Source organism: Netta rufina (assembly GCF_964035555.1).
Source record: "Netta rufina genome assembly, chromosome: 30".
NCBI classification, from domain to species: Eukaryota; Metazoa; Chordata; class Aves; order Anseriformes; family Anatidae; genus Netta; species Netta rufina.
This window is the reverse complement of record NC_140154.1, coordinates 2,812,137-2,832,827: the sequence shown is the minus strand read 5'-3', so window position 1 is coordinate 2,832,827 and position 20,691 is coordinate 2,812,137. Positions and strand designations below refer to the sequence as shown.

At 39.7% G+C, this 20,691-nt stretch overlaps 1 protein-coding gene across 1 annotated transcript in view; it reads right to left on the bottom strand.

The window, feature by feature from the left end:
• The window catches only part of LOC311220214 (ATPase family AAA domain-containing protein 2-like), a gene marked incomplete at both ends in the record, with an annotated part of 84,697 nt that overhangs the window by 6,884 nt on the left and 57,122 nt on the right, over positions 1-20,691 (bottom strand). Inside the window, 9 exons of the mRNA XM_084303678.1 lie at positions 7,017-7,143; positions 8,073-8,387; positions 8,815-8,905; positions 9,774-9,933; positions 10,284-10,372; positions 10,745-10,919; positions 11,751-11,866; positions 12,645-12,727; positions 14,076-14,186. Of these exons, the coding sequence (XP_084159804.1) occupies positions 7,017-7,143; positions 8,073-8,387; positions 8,815-8,905; positions 9,774-9,933; positions 10,284-10,372; positions 10,745-10,919; positions 11,751-11,866; positions 12,645-12,727; positions 14,076-14,186 (1,267 nt within the window). The remainder of the gene's footprint in view (positions 1-7,016; positions 7,144-8,072; positions 8,388-8,814; positions 8,906-9,773; positions 9,934-10,283; positions 10,373-10,744; positions 10,920-11,750; positions 11,867-12,644; positions 12,728-14,075; positions 14,187-20,691) is intronic.

The following is a 20,691-nucleotide window of genomic DNA, read 5'->3' as shown; positions in this document are numbered from 1 at the left end:
CTAGGGAAAGAAGGAAACAAGAATATATTTATGTGAACCACGTAGATTCAGATAAAGAAATTCTGCCTCACGCAAGTTTAATTGACCCTCCTGACTTGGTAGTGGGGCAACTAATGGCAGGCAGACACTGAAATGCTGCTGTGCTCAAGAAAAACCTGGAGAGAAAAAAAAAAAAAAAAAAAGCTTTCAAAACTAAAGCTTCCCTCTCCCCACCGTTTTCTTGTGGATAACTTAAGCTTAATATCCTTGGCAAAAAGATATTGCAGCAAAACCTTTCACATAAAACTAGTGTTTCGTGAAAAACAACAACAACAAAAAAAACTTTAAATTCAACTGAATTTAAATTAAAAAAACTAAACTAATTAATTTAAATTAAAAAAATTTAAATTCAATTGACTGTTCAGAGGAACAGTCAAGCTTGACATTATACATCCTAGAATTAAAATCTAGTTTGAGTTTTTCTCCCATCTCCAGACCTTGCTAAAGATGCTTATTAGGAGCTCTGTCAACAAAAGTGTAAGGCTTGTTATATCAAAGCTTCGAACCCTTCTTACTGCCCTTGACCTTCTTCACATTGCTGCTCCTACAAGGGTGAGTACTATCATTTTTAGTACGGGAGGGAAGCTGTGATATCCTTGAGTGGGGGGTCGTTCTGTTTACAAAATGAAGTTCCAGTAAGAGTACATCAAATGAACCAACTTTCTTTGAACTTTAATTCATCACTATATTGAATGAATGACCTCTGGATTTCTCTCTCCCATTTGGAAGTCAATTTGAAAACAAAATACCTCTGCCATAAAGAGCCAGGCATCAGAGACACCTGTTGCGCCTCAAGAACGGAGAAGGTATGAATGACAAGAGCAGCTGAATAAAATGCAACTTGCCATTAGAAATGGATGTACTGGCATCTACAGGTGCCGCTGGCATCTCCTCATTTTCATTACTCTTTTCATCTGGTTTCTCGTCTTCAGTAGCAGGGTTCTGCTGTGGTGACTTGGAGTTGTCGCATGGAGCACACGCTGCAGAGGTGCAACCTTGCAAGAAAGAATAGATACCAAAGATCTTCGTCGTGCATTTTCAGTTACAAATGCAGAGACAAGTCTTCAAATCCTTAACGTTAAAGCACGTACCTCTTTTCTCACGAGATTCTTTAATTTGTTCACAAAGTCGTCCAAACTCTGTATCCCTTTCGTTCCTCACCATTGAATATGCAGTGTCTTGCAAAACATAGGCGCTGTGACGATCTGAAATTTTACACACTTTAACTGAATGTTGTCTACCAACCAATGAAACTGTTTTGATCACAGAAGAAAATTGCTTTCTTCATAGCTTGGTTCCGAAAGGTTCTCTCAGTGAATATTTTCAGCATAACAACATCGAAGTTAATTAAAACAAAAGCATTAGTTCCTGGGGAACACTTATATCACAATTCCATGCCCAAGTAGCAAAATGATAAAATATTTACAATGTGGTAAGAGATGTTCTCTGTGGATGTCCAAAATCATCTAATCCATCCATAGTCTATTGTCTGCACACAGCATTTATCCATCTATATGTTTGACGGATTTTTTAAACTAGGGCTAAAAAGCACATCCTCACCTGTAGATCTTTGACCCGGGTAGTACTCTAAGGCATTGTTACAGATTAGATCGATGTCCTTCAGCTAGTCTCCTGCAGCGAGGTACTGGCGCGAGTCAATTTGAGTCAGAACTGTTGAAAGATCCATCGGCTCTTTAATCCTTGTGGCATAGTCAGGTACCTGCAGATCAAATACAAGCATTCAGAGGTTTTCTTAACCTTGCACACTGTCTACCAAAATTATTCTGAAAACTTTAAATAAACGACTTCCTAAAAACCCTGAACATTTGCGATGCATCAGAAGATACTGAAATTTACCAGTTTGCTTCTCAAAAATGGAAAGGCTCTTTCATTTTTCATTAGAGCGGCTAGGAGAGGACAACAAGAAGTAGGGAGGTCAGAAGCACGTGCATGGTAGAGAAGAAACACCGAGGGTGGGAGATTCATTTCACTTTGCTTCAGAAAATCACAACAGTGAAAGCTGAGCAAGCCATCCGGCATTCTCTTTGTTGTCGACATTGAGGAAAAGGTGCATGAATTGCACCTGTGAAGTACCTATTGCAGGCATCTACTTTAGAATGAGATAACTGGGCCCTGAGGTGCTCATTTCTTCCCTCAGACCAGAAGAGGAGACTAATGACCAGTTCAGATGAGGACATATGTATCTGTCTAGATTTTTCACAGCTCAAGAACCTAGGAGAAAAGGGGAAGAAAAGCCAGTGGATGCCCACAAGAAGAGGACTTTGCTGATCCCCAGGTATATTCAAGTTACATCTGTCTTTGAAATATACGCCCCTAGTTTAGGCTTATCTCATAAATTAAGGAGAGAAAGGCATCTAAGCAGCCAATTGGAGGAAAAAGAAAACACACTGCACTTATGGTTGATTCCTATTGAGGAGTTCCAGATGAAACAGAGAACAGGATCTCAAAACTTATTTTTACAAACTGCTGCTCCTATTCCTGTTCCCACAGGAACTGACAGTCCAAGAAAGGGCTTCAGACTTCACTCAAGTAGTCCTGTAAATACTGTTTGTAATTATAAGGAAAGATCTCTGTGCTTTTCAGTGCTGTGACACGCCTACATATAAAAGCCTTTTCACGAGCAAACTGTGTTGGCATTTGGACTGGCTTTTTAGAATGAAACCAGGGCTTTCAGCGAATAATCCCATAAGAGACATTTGAGATTCAGCAGAAGTAAAAGCACTGCCTCTGCTTCTTGCAAAATCCTTACAGTGCAGCCCTAAAAACAAAGTTGAACCTTCCCCAAAACGCTGAGAAATACGAACACTGAGAAGTTACAGACACACACAGATCAGCACTACTTTACCTTCTGTGGGTCAACGGGCTTTGCAAATTCCCTGAAACGTCTGTCAGTGGCAAGTCTGTGAGTAACGTCCCTCAAGAAAATTCTAAGGTCACGCAAGGTATCCTCCTCTTCCTCCTCCAGCATCCCTACTTTTGTGGGGATCACTCTTGTGGCTTCTGAGGCTCAGCTGGTGGTGCTACAGGCACGACTTCCAATGTCCAATCAACTTCAATTCATCAGGAAAAATTAGCCAATTTACAGTACTCAAATACAAGCATACGACAAATTACTGACAGAAAATGACCACCAAAGCAAAGCCCAAAGAGCTAGTAACTTCGATAGGAAAGTTTTAGATGTACTTCTCATATCCTCCTCACCTCTTTTCTTTACAGGAGGCTTAGCCACTTCATTTAGAATTAGGTCCTCAAAAAAAGGCTGCTCTCTCTGCCCTACCAGGCAACTCAATATTGCACACTTCTCCAAATTCCGTATTAAATAATTTTTGCATCTAAAGCAGAAGGAGGAGAGACATTTCAGATTTAAGGCCACAAAAAACTCATCTTCTATTCCAAAAAGACGAGTACCTTTTAAAATTAAGAATAACCTGAAGAACACAAACTGAAAAAAGTTATCTTCCTGGCCTTAAAAGGCTACATTTTCACAGGCTGGCACGGCAAATTCAAATATCACCTTTAAGAATCACCTGTAGAATTAAAGCTCGCTGAAGGGATTGTACGCTACACTGATAAAGTAATGGCTTTCACCACATCCAACAGCGCCTCCTTTGTATTTACTTGCCTTGCTGCAGCCTTTACTTAGAACCTTTATGGCTATCGAGGGAAGAGAAAGGCTTCAGCATACAAGTGAGGGCTTTTTGCTGAGTTTTTATTTCTCTACCAAAAGGTGTCTGAAGTAGCTAGTACCTCTACGTCTTCCTCCATTTTCAAGTTCTAGTATTAAAAGGTAGGTGAGGAATTTCACTACTTATTTTAGAAGGAATTTACAGCCTGTACAAAAACTTCTGTGGGAACTCAAGCACTTTCAAAGCAGTTGATAATAAACACGTCTAGGTAAGACCCGTTCTCTTCCCCCAATGACTGAGACCAAATCATCAGAATGACAACAGCGTGGACCTGTTTTGGGCACCTTCCCTTAATGTAAACTCTCAGGAGTCAATGAAGTTCTGCACCTACTTTTACTACAGTTTATTTAGGAATACAACTAGAATCCGATTCCAAAGTTACTTTAGCAGAAATTGGAACTCAGATTTCCAGCTTGGAAAGCTTTGGCCTATATGAAGAAAGAAACTGATTTATTTATTTATTTTTAATCAAAGTGTTTCAATTCTCTACTAAATTGCATTATTAGCAGTTTACCCAACATAGCATGGAATGGCAGACTGTCAGAAGAAATCTCTTCAGTAAAAACATCCTCTTGTCATTTCAAGCACTGCATATTCTTGACTGAACCACTTTGTAGCCACCAGAATTATTGTATTAATTTATTATTTACATGTGTGAGAAGGGGGGTGAAAGTCACTTGCTTGACTCAGAAAAAACCTTAAGCAGATGCTTTCACAGTATTCTTTTTCTCTAAGCAAATTTTAAGTGATTTGTTAGGGTGCCTGAGTAATAACAGCATGCATTTAAGAAAGCACAGCATTTTGATGCTGAAAGCATTCATAAATTACAAGACACTGAAGAAATAGTAAGGAAAGTATTGACAAATACCTCTTCTGGGAGATCTGAGTGACGTACATCAGATGGAGCAAGCAGCAAAACTGGCAAAAATGCTGGAATGTTACGTAGTAGAGTTAGAAAAGTAAGTTTCAAGGCAGGTCCAGCGTTGTCCCACCACAAATGGATATCTGGGACATAAATTGTGCTTGGTGCTGTCTTCTGAGCATTTCGGATCAGCTAGTGAAAAGGAAAGCTTGGGTAAGAAAACTAAAACACGTACAATAACCTCTTAATACATAGCTACATAGCCATCTGACTGCCCCATGAAATGAAACTACGTGAACAGAGTGGCAAGCATCCTTTCACATAAGGAAGTTCTCTGTGCACCCTTTCAGATTATCAGTATTCGGAGAACTCTAGTCAGAAGATGGGAAGGATATATTCAGGCAGTGGCTAGACACCGTAGCTATATGGCCACAGCCACAATCATCGCATAACAAAGAAAGGAAATGTCCCTCTTAAGGGACACATCAGTATTCAGTCGTGTAACATGTCTGTCCTTACTTGTATGGCTCTCAAACGTTTCCACTAAAGGTAAAAATATTTTAAGGTAGTGATGCCAAACAAGAAAATGGATTTCCTGCCTAAAAGTAAAAACACCAAATCTGTTCATTTTTTCTAGTTAAAACCACATCACCGTGCAAATGAAGTGTTTTCTGAATGTTAATGCTTTTATTGCACATGCTGCAACAGCACAAGTTGTGTATGTCCGTGTGAAAACAAAACAAACAGAAGCCCCAAACCTTGGTTGCCTTACTAATATAGTTTAAAAGAAAACTACAAAAAGTAGCTGACATGCAGTCTGATACAGAGCCATCTACTGGGAGCACACAGTCTTAGGAGGCAATGAGAACTACTTTCTGGATCCCAGTGACATGAGCAGCATTTCTTTCCACAAAGAGATGTTTATTAGCAACACCGCCCAGCTTCCTGAGCTGCTAGCAACAGCCTCACTGTAAAACTGGGTATGGAAAATGTCGACATGTACAACATCCAGATTGTTTGTGGTGCTGTCTAAAAGAAAAGGGGATTTTCAGACAGAAGCAAACATCCGGGCACATTAAAACAAGGCCACCTCCATTACCAATTAATTTTGCTCACCTTACTTGCAACTCGATTGATCCTTTACATACAGTCAGTGAATCCGATGAGAAGAAAAAGAAAAAAAATACCTGTCCGCAGATTTCTTCTGGCGGTGCAACGTTTGTAAGCAGAACAGAAAGGTCCAGGGTGTGAACAGGAAACTTCTCCAAAGCGTGCAACACCACGGGTGCCACGTAAGAAACCTGGCCGTACCCTTCTTTTCCTGCTATTAGCAGACGGGGCTGGCATGATGTTGGTTCGCAGAAAGCACTCCTAGAACAAGAGTTAAGAAAACAAGTTTATAAATGAGGTGCTGAATAGACACACAGATGTTCCAAGTAATTTTCCTATAGACTTTCTTTTCCCTCCCCAAATAATCCAAATGGCAGCGGTACATTAAATACATGTAAGATTTCCAGTTAAGTTATTCACTCATTCCAATTGTTTCATCTTCTTCCCTTGTGTTTCCTATTCTTTACTAAACCAAGACTGCAAATAAATATCCCTGCAATCTTGCTTTACTTTATTATAAATTTATTATTTATTATATATTTATTATTTACTTTATTTTAAATTTATTTTTATTTAAAAATAAATTGGTGAGGAGCATTTGTTTCCCCACTACAATCAGGCTGTACCTCTGCTGGCTTAAATCAAAGATGCTAGAGACTTAGCCTTGCTCTAGAGGACAGAAAATCTTCTGGACAGCACAGCAATAGAAACTGAGAAAAATAACTGATCCAGCTGTGGCAACATGATCTAACTTTCCAACTGTGGGCTTGCATGACTTCCATACTAAAATATCACAAGATTAACACAACTTGGTGGCTTAACAAATAAAGACACCATTCACATTTTTCTCAAGGTGTTTTAACAAGCCATTTCTCAGTTTTCTTTCTGCTACATAATTCACTACTGGTTTAACAATCGTGGAAAACAGAAGGGCAAAAGGTGGCAACACAAACCCATAAAGTTGGGGTATTTTTAGCTAAAAGGACAGACAGCACATTTATGTGGTCTTGAGTCTTTCAAAGAATGCCATGGATTAAGTCAACGTGTTCTGGTAGTCTACGGATCACTTTGGCTTACGAAGAGAAGCCTGGGCTTTTCAATTTGGTCATTCAGAGCAACTTCATTACAACTTTAGTCCCTCCACCCTTTCTTCTTGTGAATACCAAGCACCCCTTCAACACACAAACTTGATGTTGCCCCTTCGTCTACCACCCCTCGCACTTTCAACAGCTGGAACTGTTTACAAAGACTCAGCAGACCTGAGAATTTAAACGTAACAGGGATCTATCTTTCTTTACCTGCTGAAACAGAGGCGTTTTTTCTCTGGTCCATCAGGCATTCCATCTTTTAATTCATCTCCAGAAACCAAGGATGCATCGTCATCACTGTCAAACATATCATCTTGCAAAATAGGATTGAAATGCTCTGAAAGGCAAAAGAGGTTTGTTAACTTTCCTGAATAGCCTTTGTCTCTTTCTCTTCCATTAATACAGCTCCTAAATCAGTGCCAAAACCCTTTCTTCATTTGAGAGCACACACTGAAAGCTATTTCCTAGAGTTCAGCCCACCACAGATCTAAGGAGATGGCACAAGGCCCTACAAAGCTGTACTAAGTCCCACTGATGTGTACGTATAAGGTACGCTACTCTTGGTGATTTTTTTCTCCCCCTTAGAATAAAGGAGATTACGAACAATTTCTGCAGTTGCTAAATAGATAAAAAAAAAAAACAAAAGACCATTTCTTTCTGGAGGAGGTTCCCACAATGAAAGCATGGGGATTAAGGATGTGATGGCCACAGAATTCCATTCATCTAGTAAGTATCAATGCTAATTAATCTCACGTGCACGTGTATAGCACGATCCACAAACATTTAAATTAGGAGACTGGTTAAAAATGACGATAGCTAAAACAATATTTAGCTTAGACCAGGTATACTTGTATCCTGGTCCTGACATTCTTCAGAAAGGAATTAGAAACATTGACCTAGAAATGCTTCCCCTCCAAAGATCTGAGTTTTGATTTTTTAAAGAAAAATAGGTGCCTTGTACTTCAAACCTCAAGTCAACCTCTACAAATGCTAATTATCTTAGCTGCCGTCAGAAGCAGGATGCTTCAGTAGAGAACGCATCGTCCTTTACTGTGTATTGAGTCATTCAGAGCTTCCATTTGGCATTTCAGTTTCGAATCCACAATAAAACCTATGTGTTGTATTCCAGACTTGCCCAAAAAAAAGACATGCACATGCAAATAATAAAATTCTACCACCATTACGTCTGAAAGGTTTAAGTTGATTGCACAAACCACAAGTTTTTGCTTTAGCAGAATTATAAAGAAGTGGATGCTGTGGTTATACCTTGCTGTCGGTCCTCCTTTAGTGCAAGCTGTGCATGCGGGAAGATCTTCTGCACAACTTGTAAAATATTCTCTACTGATCTTTGAAAAAGTGGCTTGAAAATGGGTGATAGTGCTTGTACGGGTGAAGCCTTGATCCGGTTTGAAGCTGGAACAACCTTCTTCATAGCCATGAAAAAGTCCTTTGCTTTTATTTTAATAGAATTAACGTCTAGTAGCAACTTCTCCCTACTTGCATAAATCTGAGGATAGCATCGACGTAGAGAGCACAGCGCAGCTTCAGTACAGAGGGATTTGATATCTGCACCACAGTATCCTAACAAACAAAAATCAAACGTTACATCAGTCAAGGCCCAGGTTTACAACATGCAACATTTAAGGAATTTGTAATGCCAAAACCAAACAGCTTAACAGGGAATTCAAAGTGCTACCGCTCTGCAAGGATGTTTCATGTTGCTCACTGCCTGATATCCTGCACTTATGCAGCTGAAGCAGACTCCTCATCAAAAACTATACTCTTGAGGAAGATGCCCCAGAACCATTTAATGTTCTCAGACAACAAGAGGAACGACAACAAAGAGTAAATAGATGAAAGCATCTCACTCAGATTGCTATGAAGGCGTGCCAGCTGCCTCGTTGACTAGTTGTGCAACAAGGCACAAGAGCATGGGTACTGCCTGGTACAAGCTAAGGTTCTTTACAACTTGGTCACAAGCAAGAATCCGTTTCTGTTTCAGTCTTACCAATGCATTTCTCAGCTAGTTCATCAAGCAACATGTCCGGTGGCTGAGGGGTCCAGTCACGAGTATGAATCCTGAAAATTTCTTTTCTAGCCTGGAGGCAAAATCATTGCATTTTAGCTTGTCCCAAGTTTTCCTTAAAAATACCAGCAAGAAACAAACAAACCAAAAGGCAAACAAACAAACAACAAAAAAACAAAACAGTCCTCCCTCAAAACCCCTCATCTACTAATACACTTTTCTTACTTGCTCAACTTTCAAGTATTTTACAGTTATTTAATATACACTCTGCATTGTCAACCAGGAAATTGAATATTTCTTATTTGTTATACTGAACTTTTTCTAGGAACCTACAATGAAAGAAAAGGCATTTATAGCTTCAATAACAAGGTTCCAAACTACGAGACCTAAGGACCCAGAGGAAAATACTGTAATGAAAAATTTATCCAGAAACATTTCTTTGCTGTCCAAAAAACTTCTCTAAAGCTTAGCAAGCTTTCATTGGGACAGTCTCATTACTTCATCACATTTGCTTTCCAGCCAGTAAATTCACAGAAAGCACTTCTGGCACAATGCTTCCAATTGCTACAATTACTATAAAGAAGAAAAGAATTATGACTCAAACTACTACCACTGAGCAGGGGCACAATCAAATGCAAACACGTCCCCTATTCATTCATAAGTGAAGGATTGAGACCAAAAACACAACTTCATGATGAAAACACCCAAGTAGACTAAATAATTAAGCAAACAGGTACAACTTTGGGAATGAAAGGTTTGATTATAGAACTAACTACTTGGTGGTATCATCCTGACCATATATATCCAGTACCAGATTTGCCCTCCATGGAACAACGCAGTGTCTCCACGTATCACTCTTTTGTTCATGTTGTCAATTATTTTTTTTTCCTATAAAGTTGGACTTTGCCATGGTAGCACTAACGTTGAATTTAAGTTCTCACCTCTTTATCTGGCAAGTTGAAGAGGAACTCTCTGTCAAAGCGTCCTGGTCTTTGTAAAGCAGGACCTATAGAATCCAGCCTGTTGGCAGCTCCGATTACCACGATCTCCCCTCTGTTATCTATGCCATCCATAAGGGTCAGAAGAGTTGAAACAATGGAATAAATAGAAAAATATAAGTTTTACTTACTGGTTCAGTAAATTTTGTTACATTCCACATGACTTTCTTCCATGAGTAGTCATAAAGGACAAGCTTTTTAAGGACAAGAGTCATTTTAAGACATAAAAAATAGGTAAGTTAACACAGACCACATGTTGATATCAGGCTTAGTAAATTGGTTTCTACTATCGTTTAGAATCACCTGTTTTGGCATTGAGTTACAAGTTTTCAGGATAAATTAACATGTTCACAGTAAATTAAACAGGTCGTCGTCCTTGTTTTTTTTTTTTTTTTTTTTTTTTTTTTTTCCCAAAGGTCAAGCAGATTTTATGTAGGTGCAAAACTGTAATACCTATGAATGTGGTCTTGTTTACTGGAGCGCACAGGAGCGAGACCATCTATCTCATCAAAGAAAATAATTGAAGGTCGCATCTGATAGGCCTAGCAGGAAAACACCGAGTAAAACAGCATTATTTAAAGGAAAAATGCACAAAAACATCATGGTTGGAATTTCATCTAAACTAGATTTTTCACTTTAGCCTCTGGGACCTCTACTGATAGAGCTACTGGAGTATCTGGCATGACTAACAGAAGACAGCAGTCTGTGTCAACCCACTGTATCCGGGTGACAGGAAGCAAATTGTTCCAGTAGTTCTTACAGCTGACATTCACAGCAGAAACACTGGCATTTCCATTTCAGTGGGAAAAAAAAACTAACAAAATACAAAAAAAGAGCAAGTGCTACTTAAAAACGTTGACCACAGAAAATAATGGTTTCAACTCTGACAGAATACACTGTCATTTCAACCTTACCTGTTCAAATAACACACGAAGTTGGTGTTCTGATTCCCCCACGTATTTTCTCATGCCGTCCGAAGCATTTCTCAGAAAAAATGATATTTTCCTGTCACTTTGACTATATTCACTGGCAAGTGCACGAGCAACTAGTGTTTTCCCTGTTCCTGGGGGGCCATAAAATAGACCACCTCTGCAATAAAAAAGATCCAGATAGGAAAAAAAACATCATGATGAGTACCTCCTACAACCATCGTCTCTAGAACAAACTTGTCTTTCCTAACCAAAACACATCATGTACAAGACAGCAGTAATAGCTGAAGTGTGGGTAGAGGCAGAACAGATAGAAGTTCCGTGTTTTTACAACGTTTCACAAGAAAATTCATTTTTTTCACCCAAAGAAATGAATAAGGAGGTAACTCAAACGTATAAAAACTTCAAAAGAGAGCATACTGTCCCAGAAGGACACTTCCAAAACTGCTGACAAACAGGGTGATTACAGCAAACCGGAGCCAAACGGGCAAACTTCAGCACAGAATCTGAGAATGGGCTGAATGGTGAATCACCAGTTCATTCTGCAGCAATAAACTGCATATTCTTGCTTTCACAATATGCAGAATCTGGTAGTAAAGCATTTAATGCTCCTTTCAAAAGCATTAAGTTACTGGGTTTGGTCTCTCAGACCATCTATTGCTGATGGCAAGTGAGGAAGCCTAAAGCCGGAAGGAAAAGCTGACTAATCAAGCTGACTTGTACATAAAACTGAGAACAAAACCACTCCAACCCAACTAACCCAACTTTTTAAAAACACCAGATGGTAAAACTTACAAGTTTCAGACATTGCTTATATTTTTAACCTACAAATATTCTGGATTCTATCCATTTTTAAGAAACCACTTTTTGCTACTACTAAAACAAATGTTCACTGCTGCCAAAAATGTTGAAGCATGGAAGCATATTGATACCTTAATTGAACTTTCTCCTGAAAACAGCTGACTTACGATTTATCACTGTCATGAGTTACCTTGGGGGCTGAATATTGAACCGCTGAAAAACTTCTGGATACAGGACGGGAAAAATCACTATCTCTTTCAAAGCTGCGATGTGTTCCGAAAGACCACCCACGTTCTCAAATCCAATCTAAAGAGAAATTCAACACCACAGAGTTTGTATGTTAAAGAAAGCAGCAACCTAGATCAAGGTTTCATCAGAAATTATCTCAGCACAACGCAAACATTCTGGGCAATTTTTGAAGTTGCTTTAGAGAAAACCATCAACAAAGGTAGTTGTAGATGGCACACTGAGATCACACACAGAATCACACAGAATTTCTAGGTTGGAAGAGACCTCAAGGTCATCGAGTCCAACCTCCAACCTAACGCTAACAGCCCTCCACTAAACCATATCCCTAAGCTCTACATCTAAACGTCTTTTGAAGACTTCCAGGGATGGTGACTCCACCACTTCCCTGGGCAGCCTGTTCCAATGAAGATCTTTCATAATCACTGGAAACACTCGCTGACACGATGATTACTTTACGACTTACCGCACTATCTATTTGCATTGCATCTCCCTGACTTCCTCCAACTTTCTTTTGATCCCTCTGAACTCTCTTTAGGTCCCGTTTCTGATGTTTCACTCAAAAAGTCCTGATTTGAATTAAGGAGAAGTTATAGGGCTTCTTTTTCTTTAAGATGCAGCTCGAAGATTTTTGTTTTTCATAATAATGCCAAGCAAATGTAGAAGACATTAATTAATATATTAGAAGACCTAATTAATTGACATAAACTTACACAGTTACATTTAGATAAACTTAAACATGGCTAAATATTCATTTGAAGGAGATTCATCCCTCCCCTATTCTCTAACGACAGCAACCTTCTTGGAGATGTGCTCTCGCCGTCCTCACTGCTCTCACCACCCTCCTCCGTATCACACGTGCTAAGCAAGGGAGATGAGCAAGAGGGTGTAGAATCACTGATGTCATCTGCACGTCTCCGTCTGCGAGCAAGCATATAAACCAGAAAGTTAAAAAGAAAATAGAGCAGATACTAAGTAACACCAAAAATTAAGGGAATTCTATCTCCAAATTGCCTCTGAGATCTATTTTCCAGTCCACTGTACTCCTTAGGAATCTGATTTCAAAGGCCATGACATGATTTTCCTCGTGACAACTGTCTGCTTTCAAGAATGCTCAACAAAATATTGGCAATCAACAGCATTCTCTACGCACTAACTGCTTACAGAATCCAAAAAGCCTTTATCATTACTAAGGCAATTTATGATTTCATTTAGATCTTTTATTGTTTAAGGTTAACTGCATATATAAACATTAGTTGATTCCAAACAGAAACTAGAGTCAGTATTTGAGTGATAACTTTTTTTTTTTTTAAATCTAACAAAACTTCCATAAAGCCTCTCCCTCTAAATCGAATAAAATTATTTTAGGTTTTAAGAAAATCCTTTGTATCCTTCAAGATTAAATAGTCTGACTAAGATTTTTAAGGGGGGATTCCGGCTTCAGTTCCAGAACCAAAGAATTTCAGTTACAGAAACTCAGACACTACCTCCATAATCATCTTATCAGCGACCCACAAATACTGGATTTAAAGAAGAAACCAACTTAAAAGTATCCACCTCCTCCTCTCCAAATAGTTCTTTCCTCTCTATCCTCAGACTACCAAAGTACCGATCATAAACTTACTCTGTAATTACCACTAAACTGAAAACCCTTTGAAGCATTATGCAGTAAGGAGACTGACAGCTCTATGGATAAGTAAGAGCTATCACTAGCCATACACCAACCTGGCACATCTTCTATATTTTTGTGACCCAGCATTTTCAAGTGACTCTTTCTGTCTGACAGAACGCAGCTGGCCTGAGTTAGTCCTCTCTCGATCTCTTTGTCTTACTGAAAGGAAAGAATTTAGAATAATGATACAGATACATTTAAGAGAGGAGGATATCAAAAGATAAAGAAAATGCCACGTGTTTCACTCATCCCTAATTCCAGAAGAATTTTTAACTGTTTTTGCTTTTCATCAGTGCATGGTACAAGTGGAAAACTACGCCCTGTTTAAAGGTGAACTGAAAATCACAAGAGCAAGACTATTAAGTGTGATTAATTACTGTTATAGCAAGGATACATAGCACTAAGTACGCCAAACAGCAAAGAAATACAATGTGCACAGGACACACGTGTCTGATAAAAACAGGGAAGTTCATGTGCAGAATGCAGGTACAGAACTGAAATAGAACTGTGTGCGCAAATACATCTTTGCATTCAAAAATTTTATCTCACTTATGTGCAAGAAATCAGGTTTTAAGAGAAACTGTGCGTTCAACCTACTTTCCATAGGAGCTTGGTAGCGGTCAACAGGTTTACTCTGTCGAAGGTTGTAACGCCTTGGGACATCTTCACCACCATTTTCTTTGTTCTCACTTCCTCTTGATGTTTGTACTGTACCACAAAATGACACCGAATCGTTAAGTACTTTTGCAAATTATATGAAATCCAAAATGCATTACACAGATGCCTGTCAGTTTTATTATTAGCATTATTTTAATGACACAGTGGATCCTGCAAAACCTTAAGATGAATTTATGCAAGTCACGTTTCAGAAATCACAAATCCTAGCAGATGAGCATGCATCTGGACATTGTTCTGTGCTCTCTGAAACTGCTGATGGACTTGTCGTCAGCCTCAGTGTTTAACAACAGGCAAAATTCTGTCATATTGCTTAGCTAAGATGCAGATCTTCTGAAAACAGCTATTTCAGAAAGTCACTTCTTAGTCTGAGAAAGTATTTAATGGAAAGGGTTTTAATAATCCAGAGTGCTAAGACTAAGCATAGTAATCTAAGTCCAAGTCTAGCTCTGCCACAAATTCTGTGAGCAATAATGGGCCAGACACAGGCTTGAAGCTCACCAATGAGAAAACAATGCCAAATGCACATAAGCTTAGGCCATTAGCTTCTGTCAAGTAACCTGAAGTTGTTTCATGAAAGATGGTAAAAAACGCAAGAACCAGAGTGCAATTATCTACTGGGCTCTGGTGAATATCCTCTCACGTTAACAGCAGGACACCAAGGAAGGAACGTACATACTCCGTTCACCTACCTGTTTGCCACAAGGACTTATCTTTTTTTCTTGGAAAGCACTGCCCTCTCTGGTTTTTATTTTTTAACCCCAAAGGTTGCATTGCTTTCTGAATGCGAGGTAGGTGCCACGGGGTATACAGACAGCACACGGAAAACTGAGCGATCGGTAAATGAGTTTGTGATCACTACCATCTCCAGTCCCTGGTGTTCCAACACTTCTATCACAAAAGCATGAATTTCTCTGCTTTATTGCTCCTCTAACCCTTTCCTTTGTTCCAATAACTTCCTTTATAACAACACTGACACTTTCCTCACTCTTTTCTGGCATATTTTTCATTATAAAAGTATAGTCTAGCTCTTTCCTGATTTAAAATTGTAGTTTGCATTTTGATCATCAATTAATTGCCCCGGGCTCATTTCCCATTCAACGTGCTATTTAAAATTCCTCTCTACAAGTCTCTACTGCACAGCTCCCTGAAACCCACACACTTTAACCAAGCTTCTCCCTCTAGACTGGCCCCCGCCTTGTATTCAAGCTACTCTTATTAAGACTTTGAGCTAATGTTTTCCTAACTAAACCTCCAAAGGAGTCAACTCTGCTTCTCCCTTACTAGTCCATGGCCCAGCCATTCTTCCTCTGAAGAACTTCCCTCGGGTTCCCACCTGCCACCGTGCATCTCTCTGCTCCTCTGGGCCTCTGAAGGGAGGAGCAAAGTATTTTCTGGGGCTCAGCCTCCTCTCACTGTCTCTCCGAGCTCCTTTGCAGGTGTGCAGCTGAGCTCTATCACATAATCTAACTCATCAGCTATCTACTGCAACACCCTTTTCGGTCCTTAAGTACAGTCTTGCCCTCTTCTGATCTGTTTAGAAAGCTCCTACGAGGATGATCTAATTTACTGCCTTAATCACAACTAACATTCTTCTTAAAAACTGTAAGTTTTCCCATCACTTCCAAGTTCATACGGTCTTTCGTGGCTTAACCTCATTCCACAAGACCTTGTCCGGGGAGAGGAGAAAAAAAATAATAGAAAAAAACCCTAGGGGTCAGCCTTGTCGAGGGAAATCGAAAATTCCCGTCTGTTACTATTGCAACAAGAAGAGACACGTTCAGAGGAAATATCATAAGCGGGAACAAGATGAGAAAATATTCAAAGAAGAATAGGGGTGTCAGGGGCTATATCTTCTGGGGACTTCAACATCAACAGAGCCGTTGATAAAACTATTAATTGGTCCCCATAAAGAGGAAGTCTTATTTTTAGTAGACACAGGGGCTGAAAAATCCACTATTCAAAAACTTCCAAAAGGAATAGAAGAAGGGAAGAGTTGCGTGTCTGTAATAGGGGCAAAAGGAGAGCCCTTTAAGGTACCTGTTTTGAAAGATGTAGAGACAGAAACAGATAAAAAAATCCGTCTTAATGATTTACTTTTGCTCGCTGAAGCGGAGTACAATTTACTAGGAAGGGATTTGATTTTAAAATTAAACTTAAGCATTCAAAGCCAAGGGGATAAATTGCAGATTAAATTCTACACTTTGACACAAAAAGACAAAGAATTCATTAACCCTTCAGTGTGCTATAAGGAAGGGGAAATTGGAAAAATAGAAATGGACCCCATAAATGTTCAAATAATGGATCCACATTGTCCAATTAGAATTAAACAATACCCTATACCAATGGAGGGTCGAAAAGGATTAAAACCCATAGACTTCTGGAAAAAGGAACTCTAGAACCATGTATGTCACCTCATAATACACCCATCCTCCCTGTAAAGAAATCGGATGGGTCATACAGGACCTGAGAGCTGTAAATCAGCGAACAGTCACTAAATTCCTTGTGGTGGCAAATCCTTATACTTTACTAAGTGTGGTGGTTTTACCGTGCTGGGCAGCTAAACCCCACAACCGCTCTCTCACTCCCCCTCCTTTAGATGAGGAGGGGGAGAAGTAAAGCAAAGAACAACTCACGGGTTGAGATAAGGATAATTTAATTAAAGGGAAATAATTATAATAATTAAATAAAGACTACCATGAACTAAACAATTTAACTAAGGGGAAATAAAAGGGAAAGGGGAAAAAGGGAGGAAAACAAACAAACAAAATAAATGAAATCTATATGGAAGTGCAGAGGAAAGAAATTACTCTGTACTTCCCACAAATGAGCGATGATTGACCACGTCCTTGAAGCAAGGCCTCAACGCACGCAGCCGGTGTTCGAGAGGAGGACCGACGTCTTCTCAACGAGAGCCCACCCCTCCCCTCTTCTTCCTGTTTCCACCTTTTATTGATGAGTGTGACACCACATGGTATGGAATATCCCTTTGATTGGTTTAGGTCAGCTGCCCTAGTGATGTTTCTCTCCTCACTTTTTTGCCCACCCCCTAGGAGGGTTAGAGAAAGGCCCAATGCTGTGCCACTGCTGCTCAGCAGTAGACACAACACTGGTGTGATAACACTGCTGTTTCAGCTACAAGTACAGAGTACGGCACTGTATGGGCTGCTGCCGGGAAAGTTAACATTCCAGCCAGACCCAGCACACTAAGTCATATCTCTCCCAAACATACTTGGTATAGCGTAATAGATCTGAAAGATGCCTTTTGGGCCTGCCCTCTGGATGAAAAATCGAGAGATTATTTTGCTTTTGAGTGGGAGGACCCTGAAACGGGACGGAAACAACAATTAAGGTGGATCGTGCTACCACAGAGGTTTACAGAGTCACCAAATCTATTTGGACCAACTTTAGAAAAAGTTTTACAAGATTTTGCATTACCCAGGGAGGTAAAATTATTGCAATATGTGGATGATCTATTAGTAGCAGGAGAAACTGAAGAGGGAACCCGAGAAGCTCCTATTAAATTGTTCAGTTTCCTGGGAGAAAAGGGATTCAAGGTGTCTCGATCAAAATTACAATTTGTGGAACAGGAAGTAAAATACTTAGGACATTGGTTAAGTAAGGGAAAAAAGAAGTTAGATCCTGACAGGGTATCTGGGATCCTATCCTTAAGACCCCCACAAACTAAAAAGGAAATCCGGCAAATATTGGGATTATTAGGATATTGTAGACCATGGCTTGAAAGCTACAGTGAAAAAGTTAAATTCTGATATGAGAAATTAATTAAGAACCAACTTAAGTGGTCTGCAGAAGATAATCAACAATTTGAAGAAATAAAAGAGGCATTAATACAAGCACCTATGTTGAGCCTTCTGGATCTGGAAAAACCTTTTTATCCCTTTGTGAACACATCAAACCAGACGGCATATGGAGTTCGTACTCAAGACTGGGCAGGAATTAAGAAACCCGTGGGGTATTGTTCTAAGTTACTTGGTCCAATAAGTAGAGGGTGGCCTGCTTGTCTCCAAGCTTTGGTCGCTACGGCATTATTAATAGAGGAAGTTAGAAAGATCACTTGTAATGCTCCCTTAAAAGTGTATACTCCACACAATGTCAGAAGTGTCTTACAACAGAAAGCAGAGAAATGGTTAACAGACAGCCAGATCCTAAAGCATGAAGCTATACTAATTGAATCCCCTAACTTAGAACTAAGGGTAAGCTCTGCTCAGAGTCCAGCACAATTTTTGTTTAGAAAACCATCAGAGGAATTACAACATAACTGTTTAGAGGTAATTGAGACCCAGACTAAAGGAAGACCCGATTTAAGAGATACTGAATTAGAGAAGGGAGAAGCACTGTTCATAGATGGCTCCTCCTGAGTAGTGGAGGGAAAAAGAAAATCAGGATATGCAATAATAAATAAGCACCTGGAACCTGTGGAATCAGGACCCTTGAGTCTATCATGGTCAGCTCAGGCTTGTGAGCTGTATGTCCTATATAGGGCCGTGGAACTATTAAAGGGGAAAAGTGGAACTATATATACAGATTCTAAATATGCATATGGGGTGGTTCATACCTTCGGAAAAATTTGTGAAGAAAGAGGTTTCGTTACTACTCAAGGGAGGAATCTTATACATCAAGAATTAATAATAAAAAATTTAAGGGCATTAAGAGAACCAAAAGAAATAGCAGTGGTACATGTAAAAGGACACCAAAAAGGATTAGATTACCACACCAGAGGGAACAATCTAGCAGATAAAGAAGCTCAGGAAGCAGCCTTGAGAACTCAGGCTGCTAAAATTAATATAGTACAGGAGGAAGAAAGACAAGAGGGAGAAGAAAAAAAGTTTACTCCTGAAGAACAGACAAAACTGGAGAAAATAGGTGCTAGATTAGAACAAGGAAAATGGACATTGCCAGACGGGCGAGAGATATTACCACAAGCTTATGCAAGGCAAAGATTGGAACGTTTGCATACACAAACACATTGGGGTACAAAAGCATTAAGTAATCACTTACTTCAACAATTTGGTTGCATAGGGGTTTTTGAAGTAGCAAAGCAAATCACACGAGGTTGTTTAACTTGTCAGAAGATAAATAAGAAAGTGTTTCGACAAGCAGCCGCGGGAGGAAGAAAAACACCTTATAGGCCTTTCGAGAAAGTACAAGTTGATTTCACTGAATTGCCCAAGGTAGGGAGGACAACGTATTTATTGGTAATAGTAGATCATTTAATACAATGGGTAGAAGCTTATCCCGTAGCACGAGCTACGGCACAAATGGTGGCAAAAATTGTATTAGAACACCTGATACCTAGATATGGGATAATCCAGTACATTGATTCTGATCAGGGCACACACTTTACTTCTAAAATAATAAGATTATTGTGTCAATCATTAGGTATTCCGTGGGAATATCACACTCCATGGCACCCACAAAGCTCAGGGAAAGTAGAGAGAATGAATCAAACAATGAAACAACAATTGGCTAAATTAATGATTGAGACACAAATGCCCTGGACAAAATGCTTACCATTGGCACTTCTAAACATAAGAACTAAACCACACAGTGAGACTGGATTATCACCATATGAAATGTTATATGGTATGCCTTATTCACAGGGAATGCCTCTGGGAAACAATGTAGTTGAGGATCGTAGTATCCAGAAATATGTAATTACTATTGGGAAAAGATTGCAAGAGCTAAGAGAAATTGGAAGAATGGCTCAGACACCACCTTTAGGGTTTGCTATTCATCAAATACAACCAGGGGACAAGGTCTTAATAAAAACTTGGAGGGAAGAATCATTACACGCCCGTTGGAAGGGACCATACCTTGTTTTACTTACCACTGAAACAGCTGTGAGAACAGCAGAAAGGGGTTGGACCCATGCATCTAGAGTAAAAGGACCAATAAATACCCAAACTTGGAGGGTTGAGCCTGCTCCTGGGGAACTGAAATTAAAGCTAAAAAAGAACTAATGTTCTGGCAATAAGGCTCTGCATAAATTAAGAATGCCAGAAGAAGGGGACAAGCCTGAAGGGAAGAAAGGGAGAAGGCAAGACCGGGGCAGGACCCTCCACTGCGGTGTGTATAGTCTACCAAGGGAGGCAACCCCTACGGGTATTGACTGCCGAGTGGGAGGGCCTCGACCGGACTTCGCCCACACTAAAGCCAGGTTGTCCCAGGAAAAAGAAACAAACAAGCAAACAAAAATATATGTATATAATAAATACGATTATTACTATTTTTTTTTAACCTATTGTAATTAGTTTTCCAGGAGCTGGATCACCCTCAAAGGCTGAACAGTAACCCAAGCTCAAATAGATCTTTGAAGTGGGCCCAACCCCTTGATTGGAGGCATTTCTCACACCCCCACGATAACCCCTGGATGACGCAGAAGGATGTTATACTTCCTGGTACTATTTTTACAGGGGCAATTAAGCCATGGGAATAACTTGTTCATTCTGGGGGAAGAAGTGGCCAAGGCTTTTAACCTTAGCAATTGCTGGGTTTGTGGGGGACCACAGGGAACTGA